We start from the raw sequence: 21,982 nt of genomic DNA, 5'->3' as shown, positions 1-21,982 counted from the left end.
AAGTTGTACCTCATAAAAAAATGTTGTTCACACTTGCAGTTGCAAATTTTCCTTTCTGGAAAATCTCCAATTCGAATGAAGACATTATTGGTTGTGTTTGCAATCAAAACTCAGAAGTTAAAATAAGCTACATAATCAATGCAAATTGTTAGCTGCATAAGCTTTGGGGAAGATGTAATTTATGTTTATTTCTGGGAAATCATATTATGTTGTAGTGTGTTTCACTTTCACTATAGAAAGAAGATGTTAGGACAGTTCCTAAAGGGTTAATGGAGGCATTTTCAGCAATTTCATCTTTCACTTCACTGTATACTTACTTAGGTTCTGAAGTAGAATTATCCAGGAAAGCTGAACTGTTTAAAGTTGATGTCATGTTTCTAGACACATCATCAAATAAGTGGTCATTTTTATAAGGGTGGACGATTTCAACGGAGAAAGTTTGATGTTTAGACATTATATTTGGAGACAAATTCAGAGAAACAAATGGAGTGATACCAATAAAATCTCCAATAACAAAGCATACAAAGAATTGGAGAAGTGCTCTCCTCCAAATTTGGCTCTTTAACTTTGAACTCTCCAAGGGCCAAGATGATCTTTGCGATAAAAGACCAAGTATAGATGTCCAAATTTTGTAAAATGCATAATCCAATGAACCAAAATAAGAAGACACTAGCCTTGCAGGCAGTGTATAACTTTGGTTACTCAACGGGGACTTGGACAATGGTGAGGAAACAAAACATGTTTCCCCGTTAGTTCTATCTCCCGAACGAGGTACGGGGACAACGCTCTTCTAATTGGACCTTTGGTTTCTTAACATACCCTCCTTCCAGAATTATCTAATGTTACCTTCAGTACTCTAACTGGCAAGCACAACTATTCCTAGAGGTCCTTTCCAATTTAACTCGAGGGAAATGAGGCAATTATACCTTCCTCAACTTCACGATTTAAACCAGATACACCCCTAGTTAAAAAGGTTGTGCATATATACCCCTTCATCTAACAAATGGTTCTTATTTAGACCATATCAACACAACTTCTAAAAGTATACATAGCTAAAACTCATACATAGCTAAAACTAATACCAAATACTCTGAAACTTATGCTATTCCATGTGCTGAACCATCTGATTCTCATAAAAACATGCTAAATAATGATACTCTATACAAGTTAAAGCTACCTCAAAACCATAGAAAAATCAGTTCTTTTGGTGGATTTTGCAACCAATCACAGCAGAATCTCAATTTCTGATAATTCCAATGAACTAGCAACTAAATCTGCTGACCCTTTAGGAAATGAAACATTGAACAGTTATTGACATTGAACACTAAATCCTTTCAATATACTTATTTATTACGATAAGATATTTTAAATCTGAATAAGAATGAGTAGACAGAGATCAAACACCGCGATAAAAAAAAAGTAAAGAGAACTTTAGATACTATTGTGGGAGAAACCATTGAAGGAGAATCAAAGAACCCCACAAATTGTTCTGATACCATTCCTTCTTTCATTATCATATATGCCTTCAAAGCACTCAGTATTTATTTCTGAGAATTCATCATTTGATTGTAGTTTTCTCGACATTGGAACGAACAAGAACCTCCACTACTTGAAGCACTTGTACCACCAAAATGAGGTCTAGCTTGTTGAAAAACTATACTAGGAATAACTCCTAGTCCCAAACATCTTACCTTCCATAGTGTTCTTGCCCTAGCACCTTACCAATGGTATCATTTGGCGAAACTCAAGACTCATCTATGGTGCTTTGGCTCAAAGCTGACTCAATTTTCTCCTACATATAGAAAGTTTATTATCAAAATAAATTAATAATAGAAATTCATTTGACATACTGTGGTTGATTGCTCAATAATAGTCTATGGAACATAAGTAAAATTCACACATATTTCTTTTGCCGTTTCATTAACATATACTCCATCTTGATTCTTATGAGTAGCAATGTACATTTTTCCTCGTCCAGGCCACTGTCCAGTCTCGGCCATCAATAAATTAAAAAACATAATCAAAATATTTTATTACTATTTAGAAATATTACATTCGAGGTTAATTCACTCACCATTTCAGCCCTTCTTGTAGCATTGACTTTAGAGCCACTAGTGTGAGGAATTGTTTGTTTTTGCCGATTTTCACGGTTCCTTTGATGCATTTTCTTATAAAAATATATTTTAACGTCAATTAGAAAAAAATAATTATATAAATATAAAGAAATACATTTACATAAATACCTTTGTTGATTCTTTAAAATTGTATTCAATAAAAAAAATCCATTGATCTGGTGGGATCCCGTTCGGCGCCTTATCCATAATCTGAGCTTTACTTTTAAGTGGATCATTTACTTCATTCCATATGTTAATCTTATTTGTAGCCCACTTTTTTCCAATAGATAAAGAAATATGTCATCGAGCAACTTTTTCGACTGCGTCAAAGAAGAATTTGGGCTTCAAAATGAAAATATTGGTTAGCTTTTCTACTACACGCAAATATAAAATTCAAAAACAGAAATAAAAAAATAGTTGTCAATCTCTAAAATAATAAAAAGTGGTATAGTCGTCAGAATTTAGAGCTTATACCTTTATAATATGATTGAAGACGCGATTGAAGAATGCCATAAGTAAATCCGACCATTTTTCAAAGTTGATTGGAAATAAATAGCAATCACATGCTAAAATTCCACAAAAGTGCGAAAGAAGGCTGCGTGCTTCACCAAATGGTTCATCATAAATATCAAACTTAACCACGATACGTTCTTCACCTGTCAAATTCAGCACTTCCTTAGCTTTTACTTTGATTTTTTTGACATTATTTCTTGAATCTGTAATAAGAAAAGAGATTAGTTGAAGCTATGAGAGACATTACATTGGATTAGAAAGGTATGTTAGATATGTGTTGATAGTCTGAAGTATTTACCTATTGCGTCTACGACCCAATGCGTATTCGATTCACGTCTAGAATATTTTTTGGGTGCATCCTGATCTGTGGGAGCTGTTTGTGACGAGTCCTCAATTGTTGGATCCGAATGTGATGTAGAATAAACTGATCGAGATGACTGTGATGAATCCTGATTTTCCAGACCCGGATGTAATGTAGAGTGAACTGATCGAGATGGTTGTGATACGTCCCGACCAACCAGAGATGGATGTGATGTCAAGTGAACTAACCGGGATGGTTGTGATTCAGGAAAAACTGTCGGACCCGGATGGGGCATATCATGATCTATAGGAGTTGGATGGGATGCTGAGTAAACTGATCGAAATGGTTGAGGTGCATGCTGAATTGGTGGAGACAAATTTGTTGGCAGACATGCTGATTCAGTACTTTGTGATGTAGATACCGACAAATCTGATTTTTGCTTTTTCTGCATGCGCTTAAACCTTGGCATATCTGCAATATATTGTCAAATATCCACATTACAAAACAAGAAGAGCGTTATTCCTTAAATCCTGCAGCATACCCATGGTGTGTAACACCTGGACAATTTATGAATGCTTACAAGTATTGTTCATCCTCATTTCTCTGATTTTTGAACATACTGATAATCAGAAAAGTATTATCAGGAAGCAACCTCTACAAAGTAAACCTAAAACTCTGGAATCAACAAGTTTGTGGCAAAATTTTCAATACCTTTATTGTCCTTTCAAGTGATATCAGGAAGCAACCTCTACAAAGTAAACCTGAAGCTTCTATTAGCAAATTTCATTCAAAAAAAAAATTCTGTCTTTCTACTGCAGTTTTCGCTATATTGAAGCCCAAAGGAAGCCTGACTTGGATCATAAATGTTCTTTCAGTTTCCACCCTTCCAAAGACCTTAATCCTGGGGATTCCGCTAGTAAAGGCCATTTTTGGTGATGCGGCAGCAGAATTACTAGCGCAGCTAATTGCACTACAGAGCTTACTTTGGTACAACCTCCTACTACTCCTGTTCGAGCTCAATGCAACAAAAGAATCTTATGTGACATCACCATCAGAAGTACCAGGTATGTATGTAGAGAACAGAATAATGGTTCCTAAATATAAAATATCTATTTGGATGGCATCCGTGTAACAGAACCAATTTAAAGCACTACAATTTTAACTGTATATTCTAAATGTGATAAGTGAAAAAAAGAATCCTATTCCTGGTCCCACTAATTTTAGATTAGCCTGTATCGTATGATCTCCAGATAAACTAATTTTTTATATTGTGGCAACCCCTTCAACAGTGGAAAAAAAAGAGTAGAAAGTTAGCCTTGCCACTAGAAGCAGAAAATGAAGGAAGAAAATAAGTAAGAGAAACAAAGTACCTTAATTCAACTTCTGTTCTACTATAGCAAACAACCACTCTTATCCACTCAAAGTACCTCAATGCAACTTCTGCTCCACTATAGCAAAACCAAGAAAAGCTAATAACAAAGATTCCAATAAGAGTTAGTAAAACAATTAAATGTAAACACTCAACAAACAATTGAGTGACAAAGCTGACAATACAAAGAACAAGATTTCATATTAAGTATGTGTGGTGTTCATATATAACAACAATATGCCCCACGAAGAATTATATCTTCAGTAAATCCAAAATGTACTATAGGATTACAGGCAATGGCACACATGCACTTTAAGTATTAAGAAGGTAGTACAACAGCAAGCAATAACATCATATGAAATAGGATATGTTCAAACTACGGAGACACTTAACTAAAATGACAAACACATGTCCAAATCTTCTTTACCCTACAGACAAGGATATGACTACCATTACAACACTAGCTGCAAAAAATAATGATATATCTATTAAGTCATATGCTCCGCTATTGCAATTTGGACATTCTCATAATCAACATACAAAAATTTTCCAAATTCTTGTTGTTGGTATGGCTCATTCTCGTATATTTCCTCTTTATCAATTTCTCCTATGTCAAACAAATCTCTTGATTTTAGATGTACAGCCACACTCCATTCTTTATCATTTTCATCATCAACATAGGAGACCATATTATCTTGTGATGCTTCAATATACGGATCATCATCCGCACGATTATCGGTATGAATTAATTTGGAAAAGTTGACACAATTAAACTTTCAAGCATCTATTTTGAACCCTCTGTTCCGAGTAGTGTCAACCCACTGACATTTGAAAAGAACAATCCTACACTTGCCATAATAATTAAGCTCAACAATGTCTTCCAACTTTTCATAATATGGCAGGTCTGCTTTTGTTGCATGTCTATCTACACTAGATGCAACACAAGAGGTGTTAGAGACAAGAAAAACTCCACTATTCTGAGTTTTTAATCCTTATTATCTAGATAAAGTTCAAAATTTGAATCCACTAATGTTATAAGCACTGAATCTTCTTGCATCTCGGGTTGGACCTTGTGCTAAGAATTTCATCTCATCAGAGATAGTATCTTCAATATCCGAATTTATAATCTAAATGTACAAAGCATTTATTTTAGAAACTTTAAATTGATATAAAAATCTATACAAAAATAAATATTTTAATGTCATTCACTCACTCTCTTAGAAAACCAATCATGGAACTCTTTGCTAACTCTTCTCTCTACCTTTGTTGCAAAAAGTCTACGGCCTCTTGTACTTCTTTTGATGTAATCTCTAAATTCAGTATAAAGGCACCATAGTTAGAAATTTAATAAAACTACTCAAAACATATCTTATAAATCAAATCAATGTAAATTTCTTACTCAATAAATGGCTTCACGGCCACACAATTAAGTAACACATATCGATGAGCTTGTGTTTTCTTCAAATGAGTCAGTGGTTCTGCTATGAAGCCTCCAACATGCTTACCTTGTTGAGGGAACATACTTGACTTTTCATAAGCCTCATTTTGACTTGGTTCATCATTTACACGTTTAGGTCGATTTAACATTGACTCAATTTCCATAAAATAACGAGAATAAAGAGTAAGAGCTTCTTCAACTATGTAACTTTCAGCTATGGAACCTTCTGGTTGTGCTTTGTTACCTACAAGGGACTTGAAATGTCCTAACAATCTATACCCAAAACATTAATATGTAAGAAGAAGTTTTAACTTAGAAGTATTACTATAAAATCAACTAAAATGATTTTGAATAAGGAATATTTTACCTTTCAACAAAATACATCCAGCGATAATGTACCGGGCCACCTTTTTTTACCTCATCAACTAGATGAACAGTTAGATGAATCATTACAGTAAAAAATGATGGAGGAAACAAAATCTCTAAATGACAAAGAGTTTCCACAATTCGATTTTGTAGCTTGTCTAAGTCTACAAGACTTAAACTTTTCAAACAAAGTTGCCTAAAAAGGGAAGAAAACTCGACCAAAGTTGCAACAACCTGTCTTGGAAGCACATTGCGAATTGCTATGGGTAACAACTGCTGCATAAGAATGTGACAATCATTGCTTTTTGATCCAAAAATTCTTTTTTGATCCAAATCAATACGACGAGATATATTACTTGAATAACCATCCGGTACTGAGATATTCTTTAAAGTCTTGAGGAAGGCCACTTTCTTGTTCTTTGGAATTACAAATGCAGCAAGTTTAAACTCATCATTCTCATCGACCTAAAGATCATTCCTTATGTCCATATCTTGTAGATCTTTTCGAGCCTTAACATGATCCTTTGACTTTTCTTTATCATTTAACAAAGTGAATATAACATTGTCAAAAACATTCTTTTCCATATGCATCGGATCTAAATTATGGGGCAACGGGTAAAACTCCCAATATGGAAGATCAAAGAATATGCTTTTATTCTTTCATTGTTGAGTTGCATCTTCCCCAACATTATTTTTCCTTTTTTTTTTCTGCAACTCTGATTGTCTTCCAAATGTGACATTGATATCTTTCACCTGCTGCAAACTTTCTGACCCAGACAACTTCTTTGGAGGGGTCCTCTCTTCCACATTTCCATCAAAACGATGTCTCATCAGTCTAAATTTATGATTTCTTGACAAGAATCGAAGGTGGCCAATAAAACACCATTTTCTACTATGACGAAGTCGACAAGGTTCTGCATTAAAATTATAAAAAGGACATACAAGACCAGTATGTGTGTTCCAATCCGATAAGATATCAAGTCCAGAAAAATCGCTAACTGTCCGTATAAGAGTTGCTCGCATTTTAAACATTTCATTCTTTAATGAATCAAAAGTATCCACACCTTCACACCATAGCTAATTCAACTCCTTAATAAGTGGTTGCAGATATACATCTATGTTATTCCCTACTGTGCGTGGACCTAAAATGATCATTGAGAAGATAAAATTTGATTGCTTCATACACAACCAAGGAGGAAGATTGTATGGAAACAAAATCACCGGCCAAATGCTATAGTTAGTACTCATTGTTCCAAAAGAATTAAAACCATCAGTAGCTAGTCTTAATCGAACATTTCGAGGATCAGAAGTAAATTCAGGATATTTTGTATCAAACCTTTTCCATAATTCACCATCTCGAGGGTGCCTTAAGATCTCATCTTTGTTATCATCCTCTGCATGCCATCTCATATGCTCTGCAATTTTGGAGTACATAAACAATCTTTGTAATCTTGGTTTAAATGAAAAATAGCGCAAAATTTTGGCAGGCTTCTTTTGTTTCTTCTTTTTCTTCTTATTTTATTTCTTACTTGTACTAGGAGCATGATCAAGATCGTTATCCTTCTCAAGCTTACATCTATAAGTGTGATAATGCTTACATGATTCTATATTAATATCATCTTCCCAGTACAACATGCAATCATTTGGGTAAGCATCTATCTTGATATAATCAAGACACAACTAGTTGATGGTTTTCTCAGCCTTATAAAAAGATATAGGGATCTTTGCAAATTTAAATGCATCCCTGAGTAAATCTAGCACCATAGTCATTCCCTTATCACTTAACCCAGACAAGCACTTTATGTGATAAAGCTTTAATAAAAATTTCAACTTTGAGTACTTGGATTCTTCATACAAATCTTCACTTCCATCTTTAAGCAATTCAAAATAATCTTTGTTATTTGAATCAGACAAATCATGCAAAGTTTCTTCTTCTCCCTCTACCTGTGATGGACCTGCATCAACACCCTCATGCCTTAAACTCCCGAATGCTTCATTAATCAATAATTCAATAGGATTTTGAAAAGGTGGCGCATCTTGAATGACCTTGATATTTTTGGAATTAGGCAAAACATTTAATTCCCCATGCATAACCCAAGTGGCGTAATGTTCAGAAAAATACTTGTTCATCAAATGGTGAAACACCACATCTCTTGTTTGCCACTTTTTAAAGGCACATAAAGGACATGGACACTTTATTTTATCTCCTATAACTCCATTGGTAAATGCAAAATGTAGAAACTGATTCAAACCAAGCAAATACTCTAGTGTGTTTCTTGGCATTCCAATTCAAGATCTATCCATTGACGAATTTGATGAATATGCTAAATATCACCTATTAAGATTTCATGAAGAAGAAAAGTAAAGGTAATAGAAAATAAATAAATTATTGAACCCGAACAGAGAACATACATAACAACATATCTTATGAAAAATCACTCTAATAGATAATTGTGATGTCTGGATCAAATTTCGTACAACTCGACTAACTTTACAGGCATGAAAAAATAAATGTTACTACTCAACAGCATAACCAAAAACTCATGGGTTAAGTTTACAAGTAAGAAAGAGGACAGTCATGCAACACCAAGTAAAAGAACCTCATTTAAGATCTTGTGCAATGATAAGTTTTGAATCTTAACGCAGACAGTGGAAAACTGTTCTTCAATTATAACTAATTGGGTCAGAGTAAAGAAAAGTGAGAAAAGTGTAGAAAAGAAGGAAGTCGGTCACAGAACAATCAATTAGAGGTAGAAAATTGATGGTTGATTCAACAGAAAGCATCCTCAAAAAGTCAGACCAAATCAAGTCCTTGGATACGAGTAAATCACATAAACAACAAGAACATCCTGACAAAAAACTCAATTACTCACCAAACAATATAATATCAGAAATGAAAAAAAAGCATAACCAAAAACTCATATATACACATTCAATATAATTCCATTAACTGCACGAGTCGATGTAAACATAAAATAGTTGGATAAACAAGTTACTTGTCAGAGTTCCTTTGAAATTCTTCTGTAGCAATCCTTGAACTACTCTCAGCAAAAACTTGATATTACTAAATTACCTCCTCGAATTGATGTACCTGAATAAATAATAATTACAATTCAATTAGAATTCATTGCTTCTTTTCACAACTCACAGAAAAGAACTTCTTTTCCTATTAATGTTGAAATAAACCAAACGTTAAGAAACAAGTACAAACAGATTTTTGGAAGAAAAAGAAAAAAAGATGATGATACCCATTCGAACAGAGAGTTTTAATGATGTGGACTAAATGAATTAGCTATGACAACACGATGAGCCCTCCAACATTAGCAAAATTATAATTTCCCACCCACCAAGAGAAAAAAATCTTTCTCCACACAGTCGCTGCAAACCATATATTTGCAATATAACTTAAAATTACTATAATGCACATTCATAAAACCCAACTCTGGTATATGTTTCGCCCCCACAGTTCGACCTTGTGGTCTAACCATCAGAGAAAAACACGTTGTGGGATACCTCAATCCTACATAAAACAGGACCTATTGAAAAACTAACTGTTGCAACATAATTAGCTTTGACAAGAATAGGTCATCCTTTCTTCATTCAAACAATCAACTCTACCTCAATCAACATAGATATGATTTTATTGCTAACAACCCAACAAGAATACATTCTAAAAGCTTATCAACATCTCCTAAAATTTTCAATGTAAGAAACTAGATATACATTAACCTAAGTCCCAACACATGCTAACTGTGCATTAGATTAATTTATTCAGTTTACAGTAGAGGGTTAGAACTTGTAATTAAAACCAAATCTTGCAAGTTTAATTCAAATCAAACATGAATAAATAAAGATACATGAGTATTAATTAAGCGCCACTACTTTAATTCATTTCTTTGATCCTCGTATCCTCACTATTAGCCTTTAATTCAGAAATTGAAATGATAAATTGTAGCAATGCATAGACGTGCTTGCAAGCAGATACTCATTTTTAGCTCAATAAGCACACTCTTTGAAAAATACTTCATTTCTACAAAGTAATATATATCTTTTCCAACCTATATCGACCCTTGATATATCTTTAAAAAGATGTAAAATTTTCTGGTGCCTTATTCCATAGCTTCACCAAAAAAGGTCTAGATATTCTGGGCAGCATTACTTTCTACAAAGACGTGCATTGTCTCCCACTTAGTGAGGTGCAACAGCAAAAGATTATTACTTGTAAATGTTTTCAGTCCCTTCACTCATTGTCTTAATGTTTTGTGTTCAATGCTTAAAATTTTTATACTCTTTACCTTCATCTATGTGTTGTACAGAGATTGTCAAAATTTTTAGTGAAGGACATGGTTCTTTTTTGATTAATCTAAGAACTAATGCTATGGTAGGGGTAGATTTATTGTTAGATATTATTGTTAGCTCAAACTTTAATTTGTATTGTGCTAGGAAATTCACTTAATACATATAAATAATCTTATCTAGAACTAATAATTAAAAAAGAATTGTAGGGAGTAAGTTATGGAGGTCACTTAGGATGATAGGCTAGTATGTAGTTGAGCGTCATCTTGTTATTATTAGTTGAAGACATGACATTCATCTTAAAATGAAGGGTGTATACTACTCCAATTAAACACTAACTAATAAATCTTGATTAATTAGCAACAGAAGAAAATTAGTTTAGTTTATCAAAAACAAGACCTAACAATGTTGGATTAATTAAAGGGATATTCTGTATACAGCCAGTGGGTGGGGATGACTTGACTTGACTTACCTAAAAAAAAAATTCCCAAATCTCAGAAAAAGCATCAACAATATCTGTTTTCCGTTCAACGACAAAAAAAATTGTAAAAGCTGTTCTAGCTCATTCTTCTCAAAGATTTCCTTCTCCAATATCATCTTGTAAAGGGGAAATAAAGGATTCTAATACACAGAATTTCTTTAGCTAAAAGGGAGAAAAAGATAAATTCAGGAAGAAAAAATACCAAACAATCAACATAGAAAGAGAAATTGAGTAAAGATTCTACCTCTAGAATCATCAGCATGCAGCGGCCTCTCTGTAAGTATAGAGAGAGAAATAGAGTTTTCTGTGGGAGAGGTAGAGAGAGAAAGTAAAGATGGGAATGAAATGGAGGAAAATTAAGCGCTATATTTTGATGAATTATTTTGATGAATAGCGGGGGTTTATAACCCCCACAAATGTATTTTGATGAAAAATATTATTTATTTATTTCTATGTAAAATGGAGGCAAATTACGCGCTATTATTTTGATGAATAGCGGGGGTTTATAATCCCCGCAAATATATTTTGATGAATAGTGGGGGTTTATAACCCCCGTAAATATATAAATGTTAGTGACGGGTAAATACCCTCTGTATTTCATATAATTTTGCAGCGGTTGAAAAAATTCCCGTAAATAAACCCCCGCAATTAAACGTGTTTTTTGTAGTGAATAGCCCCTTTTGCCACTTTCGGTTGTAAAGTGGCTGCATATGTATGTTCAATGGTAGGATATGCAACATTTATGACAAGATCTTGTTGGCCAACCTCCGGTGGGGGGTGGCCGACGGCCGTTAAGGCCATTCGACGGTCAAAATTAGGGTTTTATTTTTGAGTGTTAAGTTAATTAACAACGGTTCAAGTTTTTCTAATTTAAGTAAGATCCAATGATCACAACTTAAACATAAGTATATTGAGCTTTGTTTTTTATAATACTCCTCCATATATTTTTTCTATGGATGATGATACACAAGATAAAAAAAATTATTTGACTGAGAAGGATGACTAGGATCATTTTATGTAAAAGAATTGAGTCATTTACATATTGAATTGTTGTGATTACATAACAAATTATGAGAAAAGAAAATTTAGGCTCATCTGGTATTAACATTTCGAATAACACAAGGGGGCAAAGCAACTATTGAAGTTATGGATTCGGTAGAAGAGAAGTGAAACTAGGATTTAAAGTTTATGAATTTTGAACTTATGATCAAACTCTTCATTTCGGGTTCACAATTGAATATTTATATACATTTAATAAACTTTCTAATACAAATATAAGGTGTAGAGAAGGTTATTTGATTCATCTGAACTAGTACCTGATGTTCTACCCGTCTCTTTATGTCAGAATCTAGTAATTTTGGTTTGACCTTTGTATTCAAATTTTTACTTAATGTGTCTTAATATGTTTTCAAAAATTCAATATATAAAATAATATTGTTCAAAGTTCATAGACTACAAATTCAGAAATTCTTGCTCATATGCTACCTACATTCCTTATGCGCAATTATGATTTGCACCACAAGTACAAGATGAAACTATTAACTATATATAAGCTCTATTTGAAAAATACTGCTTAAGATTAGAGATCTACAATTAGCTTACACTAGATAATTTAAATTACACTAATAATATGCATGTTCGATATATTATTATAAGGTGTGTACAAAGGGAAAAGGGTTGGGGCATGTGCTCTACAAGACTTTTGTCCAAGTGAGAAAACGTAAGGATTATCCACGCACTTATGTCAAGCAGATGCGTCTGACAACATAAGATCAAAAACCAAAGACACCCCTTACCTTCCGAACGGTAAAATGTACCTCCATCTTGAGCTTGTTGGCAAACTAAAGTTTGAACATTAGTTTAAAATTGTTAACCCCCCCCCCCCCCCCCCCCCCAAAAAAAACAAAAGGAACAGTAGTTTAAAATTTTACTACTACACTTCATTTGAATTATTGAATTCAAAAATTAGCTAGTATTGAGCTAAAATTATTTTAAGTCAGATGAACCGTAGCTGATATTGTTTGTCATCACAAGATATGATGCAGTGAATGGGGCTGATTGTTCATTAATTAGAAGTCTTAATTTCGAGTTTGAATATTAAAAAGTCCTTGATAGAAATCGCTTTCCCTAGATGTGCCCTATGGGATGCAAATTCAAATTAATAGAGCTTCAGCATGGGTATCGAACACCAGATGAAAAAGTCCAAAATAAACAATTTTTTTTTAGATATTTTACCTTCGCCTCTATATAAATTTATATATTGTTCACGCTTGTTGTGGCACGAATTTATTTTCTATAGCTTTAATAAGTTTATGGATACAACCAAATTGCTTTAGAATTGCTCTCTCGATTTCATTTTATTTGTCATTATTTTCTTATTAATACGCAAATATGTGTTTCTACTACCCCCTCCCCCTTCCACAAACAAATGATCAAAAGAAATGTAATCGAAAGATAAAGAATATAAGAGAGTAAGATTTGTTAAATTTCTATGGTGCAAATATATATAATTTGATGTTTCTTAAAACATCAAACTTAGACTGATAACAAAAATTACAAATTAGAAATTTTACTGATGACATGTTGATCCCACAATTTGATTGAACGAGAAAGTTTTGTACAAACACTCCATGTGCTCGTGTGATTATTCATAGAGATTTGCCCAAAATCTCTCATATATAGGTGATGTCCCACCCCAATCTCATATAATCCTTTTAAGTAATCTGAATTCACTAATCACAAGTTCATAACTCATCCGCTTAATTAGCTGCAGTCAAACTCATCTTTTAGTACTTTAGTGTTAATATCAATTTATTATTATCCATATGAACCTTTTTAATCACATATGTTGGATTACTTTCTCCGTTGATATCTTGATGCCTCGACTCTAACTACTTTTCTTGAGATTTAAAAGAATTAATTTTCTCCAACAAATTAAATTTGAGAATCGACCAAATTTACTTTTAACTTCACATAATGAATGAAAATTATTTCATATCTTAGCAGTTCGTTAACGATATCAGGTCTCAATTTCATGAGCTTATTTTTATAATTATCTTTTTAATGACAATCGTCACTTGATCATCATAATGCATAAACAGACGAGGCAACAAATTCTGATTAAAAAATATTAGCTAAGAGGTTTCTTAACTCAAACTCATTTATAATCGATCCAACAATGATAATTTGTTTCGATGATTTTAAAATATTGCACCATCACCGATATAGCACCACCACAAAAATAAACACATAACCACTAATAAATTATTGTCTTATCCTTCAAAAAACAGAAGACAGTCATTATAACTCATGGTACCTCTAATTTGCCTTTTGATCTCCGGTATTAAAGTCAATAATTTTAGGATAAAATAATAATCTCGAGATAAAAATTTTTATCACACGTTTGATTGTAAATATTTGAAATAACTTATCTCGGGATTAATAATTAGTGTCGGGATAAGTTATTCACCCAATTGGTGGGATAACAATCCCAAGACTATTTCTCTTTGGTATAAAATTATACAAGGACTAAAATATCCTCAAAATTTGTGATTTCATTTCACACACATATATATATATATACTAGTATTTTAATTATGAATTTTAATAAAAGTTAAATACTTAATAATTTTGACATAAATTTTATATTTACATTAAAAACTTATTAGTAATATATAATAATTTATCAAAAATTCAAATCTAAAATTCAAAATTCTTATTCCATCATTATCTCCAATTATCTGCTTTCATTAACTCGCCTTACATAAAGTATTTGTTTTAATTCACCCATATATATATTTTTTATTTATGAATATATTATATGTTAAATTTATTTGAATAATTATTCTCTAAAAAATAATAAAAATATCAACACCATTGTTGAATTACATATCTTAAATTAAATATAATCACTTGAAAATTGATTATTCTGGTATATATCAATTAAAATGAATTTTAATATATTATATGAGTGATATGTGTTTAAATTAAATGAAATAAATAATAAATCCTCTTTTACTTTAACAAACTTAAGTTAAAAGTTTTTATTTCAAACTAAATAAGATGTAGTAAGATTTTTTTTAAACACATACGGCATAATCATGGAAAGGCACACGCAAAAAAATTAAAGCTAAATAAGATGAAAGTTTTATTTTTAAAAATAAATATTTAAAGCTTGAAAATAAATTATATAAAAAAAGTTAAATAACATGGAGGGTATTTTTGTAATCACTTAATTTATTTTTAGAAATTATACCATGCATATTACTTTGAATACAACAAACCAAACACTAAATAAAAAATAATCCCACCATAACTAATCCCAATATAACTTATCCCAACATAACTTATTTCCAACCAAACCACCCTAACTATTTTATTAGTCTACCTAAAGTAGACCAGAGCTCATTATTGGAATAACTTTTTTTTTTTTTTTTGGTTGAAGGAATAACCATCATATCTATTCAATCTACATGTAATCTACAGTCAAAATGATATAATGTTACCACTCCTTATGGCTTAATTCATTTAATAAAAGTTTACAAGATTAGATTTAAACTCTCAATATCATTTTCATTTTACCCAAATCCTTCATATAAATTACTAAATAGAAACAATTGATACTTGATATAACATTTACAACTTGTATAAAAAATAAACATGTCATCAACATATAAATATATTATCATATAATTATTATTTATCGCTTTAATGTAAATACATTTATCCACCTCAAGAAAAAAATCATCTCTCATAAAATATTGATTAGCTAATTTCTCATGTCATTATCTAGGAGTTCAGTTAAGATCATTTGACTTACAAATTTTATTTTCTTATATTAAAGAACAAAATATTTCTAAAGTTAAACCATATAATTTTTTCCTTTTAAAACAAAATCTGGACCAGCAGTTTTACATATATTTGATTAATGATAACACTTAAAATGATATAAAAGAAATTCTAGTTATAGTGCACAAAATATGGGTTGTAAATAAATAATAAATTATCGAAAGAAAATTAGATCCTGATAGAGTTTTAGATAGAGGTAAGTAAAGTTCAATTAGCAGTAGTTAAAAAGAATTTTCTCGGAAACAACTAATCAAACATTCCCCCGAAGAATTTATATTTCTGATAAACCACTCAATGTCTTCAAAATAAACAATTCAAAGTTACTGAAATGCCAATTAGTAACAACCCATCTACTCGACATCACATATGATCGGAAAACATTTTTTATTCATTTATTTAAAATAATATTTACATAAAGAAATTGAGTCAAGGTATGTAGTACTCCTTTTATACAGTATTGTTTAATTAAACATAAAATTTATAGAAAATGACACATCATATCTTTAGAAGTATTTGGTCTTAAATTTTGTTATCGCTTTATAAAATCTTAAAAAAGTGATGTTAACTTGGAAAAAGTCCTTCAAAAAAATTTCTATTGCCCATCACGCATAAATTTTAGTATGCCTTTTGGCCATAAAAATTAAATATAAATTGTGGTTGGATTAGAGTTAGAGTTGTGTTTGACTACGAATATAAATTGAAGTTATTTTGAATTTTTGTGAGTAATTTAAAGTGAAAAAGGTGAAACATTTACTTATTTTTCAAGAAGTTGAATTTCGAAATTAATAATATTTTATGACCTAACACATGTTTTGAAATTCAATTTTTTTTTTTAAAAAAACAAATATATTTCATGGTCAAACGCCCCATTAGGCCATAATAGTATCACTATATTCTAGAATATATTTTTACTTTATTCTGAAATATTGTTTGGCTATAAATAAACTGTAATACCATTTGAAGTTGTATTTGATAATTTGGTGTTTTATTGTTTTTTATTTTACTTTTTGTACTTTTTAATTTATTTTTTTAAAGAAAATTCTAAATCTTTTTTAATAAAATAACTTCATTTTCATAGAATTCTAAATTTTTAAAAATTTATTTTCACTTGTTATATTTTTTTAAGAGACATAATTAAATTCTCAATATTAACTCTAAAATACTATTTCCAACATAATTTCAACTCATTTTCAACAACAAAACATATTCAGTGTATTCTCACATAGTGAAGTCTGAGAGAGTAATGTATACGCAGTCCATACCACTACCTCAGATGAAGTAGAAAGGATGCTTCAGATAGACCTCCGGCCCAGAACAGATAACAGTATAACAAACAAAAACACAACAGCACACATCAAAATGAGATAACATATACTGCTAGCTAATACAAGAAAAAAGACAACCACAAAATAATACTATAAACTATCTATTCGAAAATCATAGACATCACCGAAACACCACGAACAAGAAACTCCAGACGCAGACAAAGCACTCTTTTCTGCTATTACAGACGAACTCCTACCCACTAAATTCCTACCCTAATTCACATCCTCCATTCCTTCCTATCAAGGTCTTGTCCTCTGTAAGTTGTAACTACTCCATATCATGCCTAATCACCTTCTTTCAATATTTTTTTGGCCTACTACCTCTACCCCGTATAAAATCATCCATAGTCAGTCTTTCACACTTTCGTACTGGAGCATCCGAGCACCTCTTAATCACATGCATGAACCAACGTAACATCACTTTCCGCATTTTGTCCTCCATCGAAGTCACTTTCACCTTCTGCCGAATAATCTCATTTCTAACCCTATCTCTCCTGATAAGGTCACACATCTATCGCAAACATCTTCATCTCCGCCACCTTCAACTTTTGAATGTGAGAGTTCTTAATTGGCTAACACTCTACTCTAGACACCATAGTCGGTCCGACTGACACTCTGTAGGACTTACCACCTTTAAGATTCGGAAGTACCTTCTTATCACACAAGACTCCCGAAGCGAGCCTATATTTCAACCACCCTACACCAACACGGTGCGTGACATTATTCTTGTCAATCTCACCATTTCCCTGAATCATAGACCCAAGATACTTGAAACTGATGTTCCTCTTCTGAATAGTCCAACTTCACTACCACGTCAACCTCATGCTACAAATCACTAAACTTACATTCCAAGTACTCAATCTTGGTCCTGCTCAACTGAAATCCTTTAGACTCAAGGGCATGTCTCCAAATCTCCAACTCATCATTAACTCCTTCCCGAGTCTCGTTAGTCAATACAACATCATTAGCAAATAATATACACCAAAGCATCTCTCCTTAAATACGCCGTGTCAAAACATCCATCACCATGACAAATAAAAACGAGCTACGAGTTGATCCTTGATGCAATCCAATCAAAACAGAAAAATACTTCAAATATCCTCCTACCGTCCTCACACGATTCTTCGCGTTGTTATACATGTCCTGAATCGTTTTAGTCTATCCCATGGGCACCCTTCTAGCCTCCAAACACCTCCATAAAATTTTCCTGGGGACTTGGTCAAACGCCTTCTCAAAATCAATGAACATCATGTGCAAGTCCTTCTTCCTCTCTCAAAACTGCTTCACTAATCTACTCACGAGGTGAATGATCTTAGTAGTTGAACAACCTGACATGAAATCAAATTGACTCAGAAAATAGTCACAATTCTCTTCGGCTTTAATTCTACCATCCTTTTCAAATTAAAAAAAAATGTTTTTGATTTTCATGGATTATTCATCAAGAATGAATACATTTTTAGATTAAACTGTGAGGAACAGTATCTTTATAATTAAAAAAAAAAATACAAGGAAGAAAAAAAGAAAAAAAAACCTTTCACAATCATATAAGGGAGACGAAGATAAAAGGAAAAGGAGAATGAAAAGGAAAAGGACAGCAGAAGAAGCCAAATCCCTAGACAGCCTTTGCACTCTCACCTTTCGTCTTTTCTTTCTGATTCCTCTTTCTCTGTATACCTCAGGACCCCACCCCCATCTACACCCCTCCCCAACTTTCTTAATTTTCACATTATCAATCACTTGATTTATTTAAATTCAAGTTTAATATGTTCAATTTTTTTATTTTTTTTTTCAGATTTGCAGTTAAATATGAACAATCACAATCATCCTATTAAATTTTAAATTAAGAAACGGACACTGCATTTATTTTCATTCAAAGTTAAGTTAGTAAAATGAAGCTTGTTTAAGATAATGTAAAGAGATTATATTTTTAATTTTTGTTATTCATATGAAAAGAATTAATCAGAATCCTTTTACACTATGCCTGTTGATTTAGAGAGCAAACAATATAATATGTTGATTCAATGGTCAATAATGAATAAATCAAATAGTCAAAACAAGAACATCAAGTTCAATTAAATCAAATAGCCATGAAAAAATTGTTTAGGTAATAAAATATTCATTCTAATCTTATTTACTAACGGAATAGTAAGAAGATTATTCTCACTAAAATTAAATAATATCAAAATAACTAGTGCAGAATAATTTATCAATAGATGACATATATATCACCTAACCCAAAACATGTATGCTTTGATAACATGCTAAATTATATAATCCATCCATATAAAACACAATGTTGTGAGTTGTGACCACCCACTCCCACTTCCACTTCTCTCTCACTCTCACTACCCACTCCCTCTCCTCTTTGGCCTTTTGCACAGAGCCCCTTCCTTTTCTCTTTTTCCCCTTCATCCTCTTTCATGTAAAAACCCACCTTACTACTTTCTTATAACACCTCTCCTGAACCTCCCCTTTTTTAGGTTAAAGCAAAAACACACAGAATTTTTTTTTTTTTTTTTTTTTTTTTTTAAATTCTCTTCCCACAGCACTGTTTTTCCACTGCTTAGTTTAAAAGTAACAAAAAGTTTCCTTCAACTTCCAAGTGATTTGCCTTAGCTTTTTTCTTTACTCTCTTTCTACTTTACCACTTTCTACTGTTTACCATCTAGTAAAAAAAATGAGAGTCGAACTGAATATCAGACTTTTAACGTTAACTTTCCTGTTATGTATGTGTAAATGTTCTTTTGCCGGGTTACTTGCTGAACCGGCGGAGCCATTAAAGCCAGGAGATTACGGTTCTAATACTGTTCCAGCTTTTCCGGTTCAAACCGAGTCACAAATATGCCGGTTAGATTTATCCGACGAACTCTTTGGTGGAGTCAGCGCAGCTTGCGGTCAAAACCTAGACCGAAGCCGATGCTGTCCAGTGTTAGCCGCTTGGTTATTCGCAGCTCACGCGCGTTCAGCTTTACAAATTCCATCAGCGGCTGCACCGGCTAGTTCTGATTTACCAATGATGCCTGATGACTCACAGAAATGTGTTAACACGCTACAGAACTCTTTGCTTAGCCGTAATATTCATTTACCGCAGCCGAATGCAACGTGTGACGCCGTTTTGTGTTTTTGCGGTATTCGGCTTCATCAGATTACGTCGCTTAGTTGTCCGGCGGCGTTTAATCTTACTGGCGCGAAGAACGCTACTCCGACTGCTGCTGTTAGGAATTTAGAGAGGAATTGTCGGAACTCTTCTTATGCTGGTTGTACTAGGTGTCTTGGTGCGCTGCAAAAGGTTAGTAACGTAAAATTAGATTTATAGTCTATTTCTTCTTCTCCAATCAACCTACCTTTTGAAGTTTTAGGATTCAAAGAGTCATTTTTTTTTAATGTACTTTCAATTTATTTTTACTTGTCACATTTGAACTTTGACATATTAATTAAGAAACAATGGTGTGTCTAATATGAGTATTAGGTTTTGGAAAAGAATTTTGAAAATAAATAAATAATGTTACTCATGAAACATAAAAAATATACTACAATTGTTTTTCTTGATACGATAAAAGTAACTACTAGTATATTTTTAGAACGTTGAACAGTTAAAAGTGAACCTCGATGAGTAATTTTTTACAACTTTTCATATTAGATTCATGTTCAAAATTCACAGCCAACTTTGATTGTTTGAAATTTAAACAGTAACGCATAAATTAGACTCTATCTCTAGGATCGTATAATTTTCCTCAAATTGTATTTACTTTACGTTATTTTACCATAATTGTGATTTAAGCTTATACACCTTTTGTATAGCTCAACGGTGATGAAAAGAACCGTACCCACAAAATGGAGGAAACGAGCGGGGTTGGGGATAGAGTGAGGAAGATGCTAAGCAGGGACTGTCAGTTGATGGGATTGACATGGCTATTAGCACGCAACAAGACGGCGTACATACCCACGGTTTCTGCTGTATTGCGCGCCATTATGTACAGTGCCCACCCACCACATGAGTCCAAGTGTAGCCCTGATCAAGAGAACATGCCATTAGCCGTTGATTCGTTACAGTTTGATAAAACTGATTCATCCTCACCCTTCCTTGCTGTTTCGACTTTTGCCATTTTGTTTCCTTTTTTGCCCCTAATCATTCTACTACTGGATTATTATTATCTCTAGAATCACTTGTTTTCTGAAAAGGATCTTGTTTTGTTCATGTGATGTGATTTTCGGGGATTCACGTGAAAAGCTAGTTGACAAAATTGGAACTTGGAAGGGGTGAAAAAGGGGTTATTTCGTCTTCTTGCCCCACTGTAAATTCAGGTCATTATTTGTAAGTTTTTGACATCTAGTGCCAGAAAATAGTAGTAGCACCCTTCTTTTGTGTGAATATGTTGTTTAACTTTTGAATCCTTTCGTTATTTTTGTTGAGTGTTTTATTTTTTTTCTATGGATCTTGTTTTATTTATAGCTGTTTATGACCTCAGAGCATGAACAAACTTATTTCTGGATAGACAGAAGCAAATTGTTTGCTCTAACTTGGCTGGTTGAATTTCTTTGCAAGTGGTAAAAGTTGCCCATAATAACTTTTTGGTCTAGTGAAATAATTGGACATCTCAGCTTCTTTTTTTCTTGATACATATAAAATTCCTAAAATTTACATATATACACAAACTACATATATACACAAACTAAGTAGGCGTTTGGTCATAAAAATTAAAATTTTTTGAAGTTGAGTTGTGTTTGGCCATGTATTTTTGAAAGATTTGTTTTGATTTTTGAAAAGTCTTTTTTAAATTTAATTTTATACCCCAAACTTTTTAAAACTATTAAAATTATTCAACTAATTTATCTAATGATTATATTCATGAATGAAAAGAATTTCACATCAATGATGGAAGGGTCCTGAGCTTAAAAATGAAAATATACTGGTCTTTTAGCTTAAAAAT

The 21,982-nt window shown here is 32.4% G+C and overlaps 1 protein-coding gene and 1 long non-coding RNA gene across 3 annotated transcripts; one reads left to right on the top strand and one right to left on the bottom strand.

Annotated features, from left to right (window-relative positions):
- Window positions 1-1,144: 1,144 nt before the first annotated feature.
- On the bottom strand, window positions 1,145-11,258 carry LOC107876768. 2 transcript variants are annotated; one of them, XR_007057712.1, is made up of 6 exons: window positions 11,123-11,258; window positions 9,098-9,192; window positions 4,299-4,397; window positions 2,926-3,399; window positions 2,244-2,830; window positions 1,145-2,167 (listed from the first exon to the last, which is right to left on the bottom strand). It is a non-coding gene; the product is annotated as an uncharacterized LOC107876768 (long non-coding RNA). The 2 variants fall into 2 exon arrangements; XR_007057713.1 differs by lacking the exons at window positions 1,145-2,167; window positions 2,244-2,830; window positions 2,926-3,399; window positions 4,299-4,397 and adding an exon at window positions 4,410-8,056.
- Window positions 11,259-19,298: 8,040 nt separating this feature from the next.
- LOC107878310 (uncharacterized GPI-anchored protein At4g28100) lies at window positions 19,299-21,423 on the top strand. The gene is made up of 2 exons (XM_016725245.2): window positions 19,299-20,340; window positions 20,853-21,423. The coding sequence occupies exons 1-2, from the start codon at window positions 19,729-19,731 to the stop codon at window positions 21,210-21,212; spliced, it is 972 nt and encodes a 323-aa protein (XP_016580731.2). The 5' UTR covers window positions 19,299-19,728; the 3' UTR covers window positions 21,213-21,423.
- Window positions 21,424-21,982: the final 559 nt, after the last annotated feature.

The sequence above is a fragment of the Capsicum annuum genome, chromosome 7, assembly GCF_002878395.1.
Source record: "Capsicum annuum cultivar UCD-10X-F1 chromosome 7, UCD10Xv1.1, whole genome shotgun sequence".
NCBI classification, from domain to species: Eukaryota; Viridiplantae; Streptophyta; class Magnoliopsida; order Solanales; family Solanaceae; genus Capsicum; species Capsicum annuum.
Note: the sequence above shows the minus strand (reverse complement) of the source record. Positions and strands in the feature narration are given on the sequence as shown.

Coding starts and splice junctions, on each gene's coding strand:
- LOC107878310 (XM_016725245.2), top strand. CDS start 19,729: ATGAGAGTCGAACTGAATATCAGACTTTTAACGTTAACTTTCCTGTTA. Junction 20,341..20,852: donor GTCTTGGTGCGCTGCAAAAG/GTTAGTAACGTA, acceptor CCTTTTGTATAG/CTCAACGGTGATGAAAAGAA.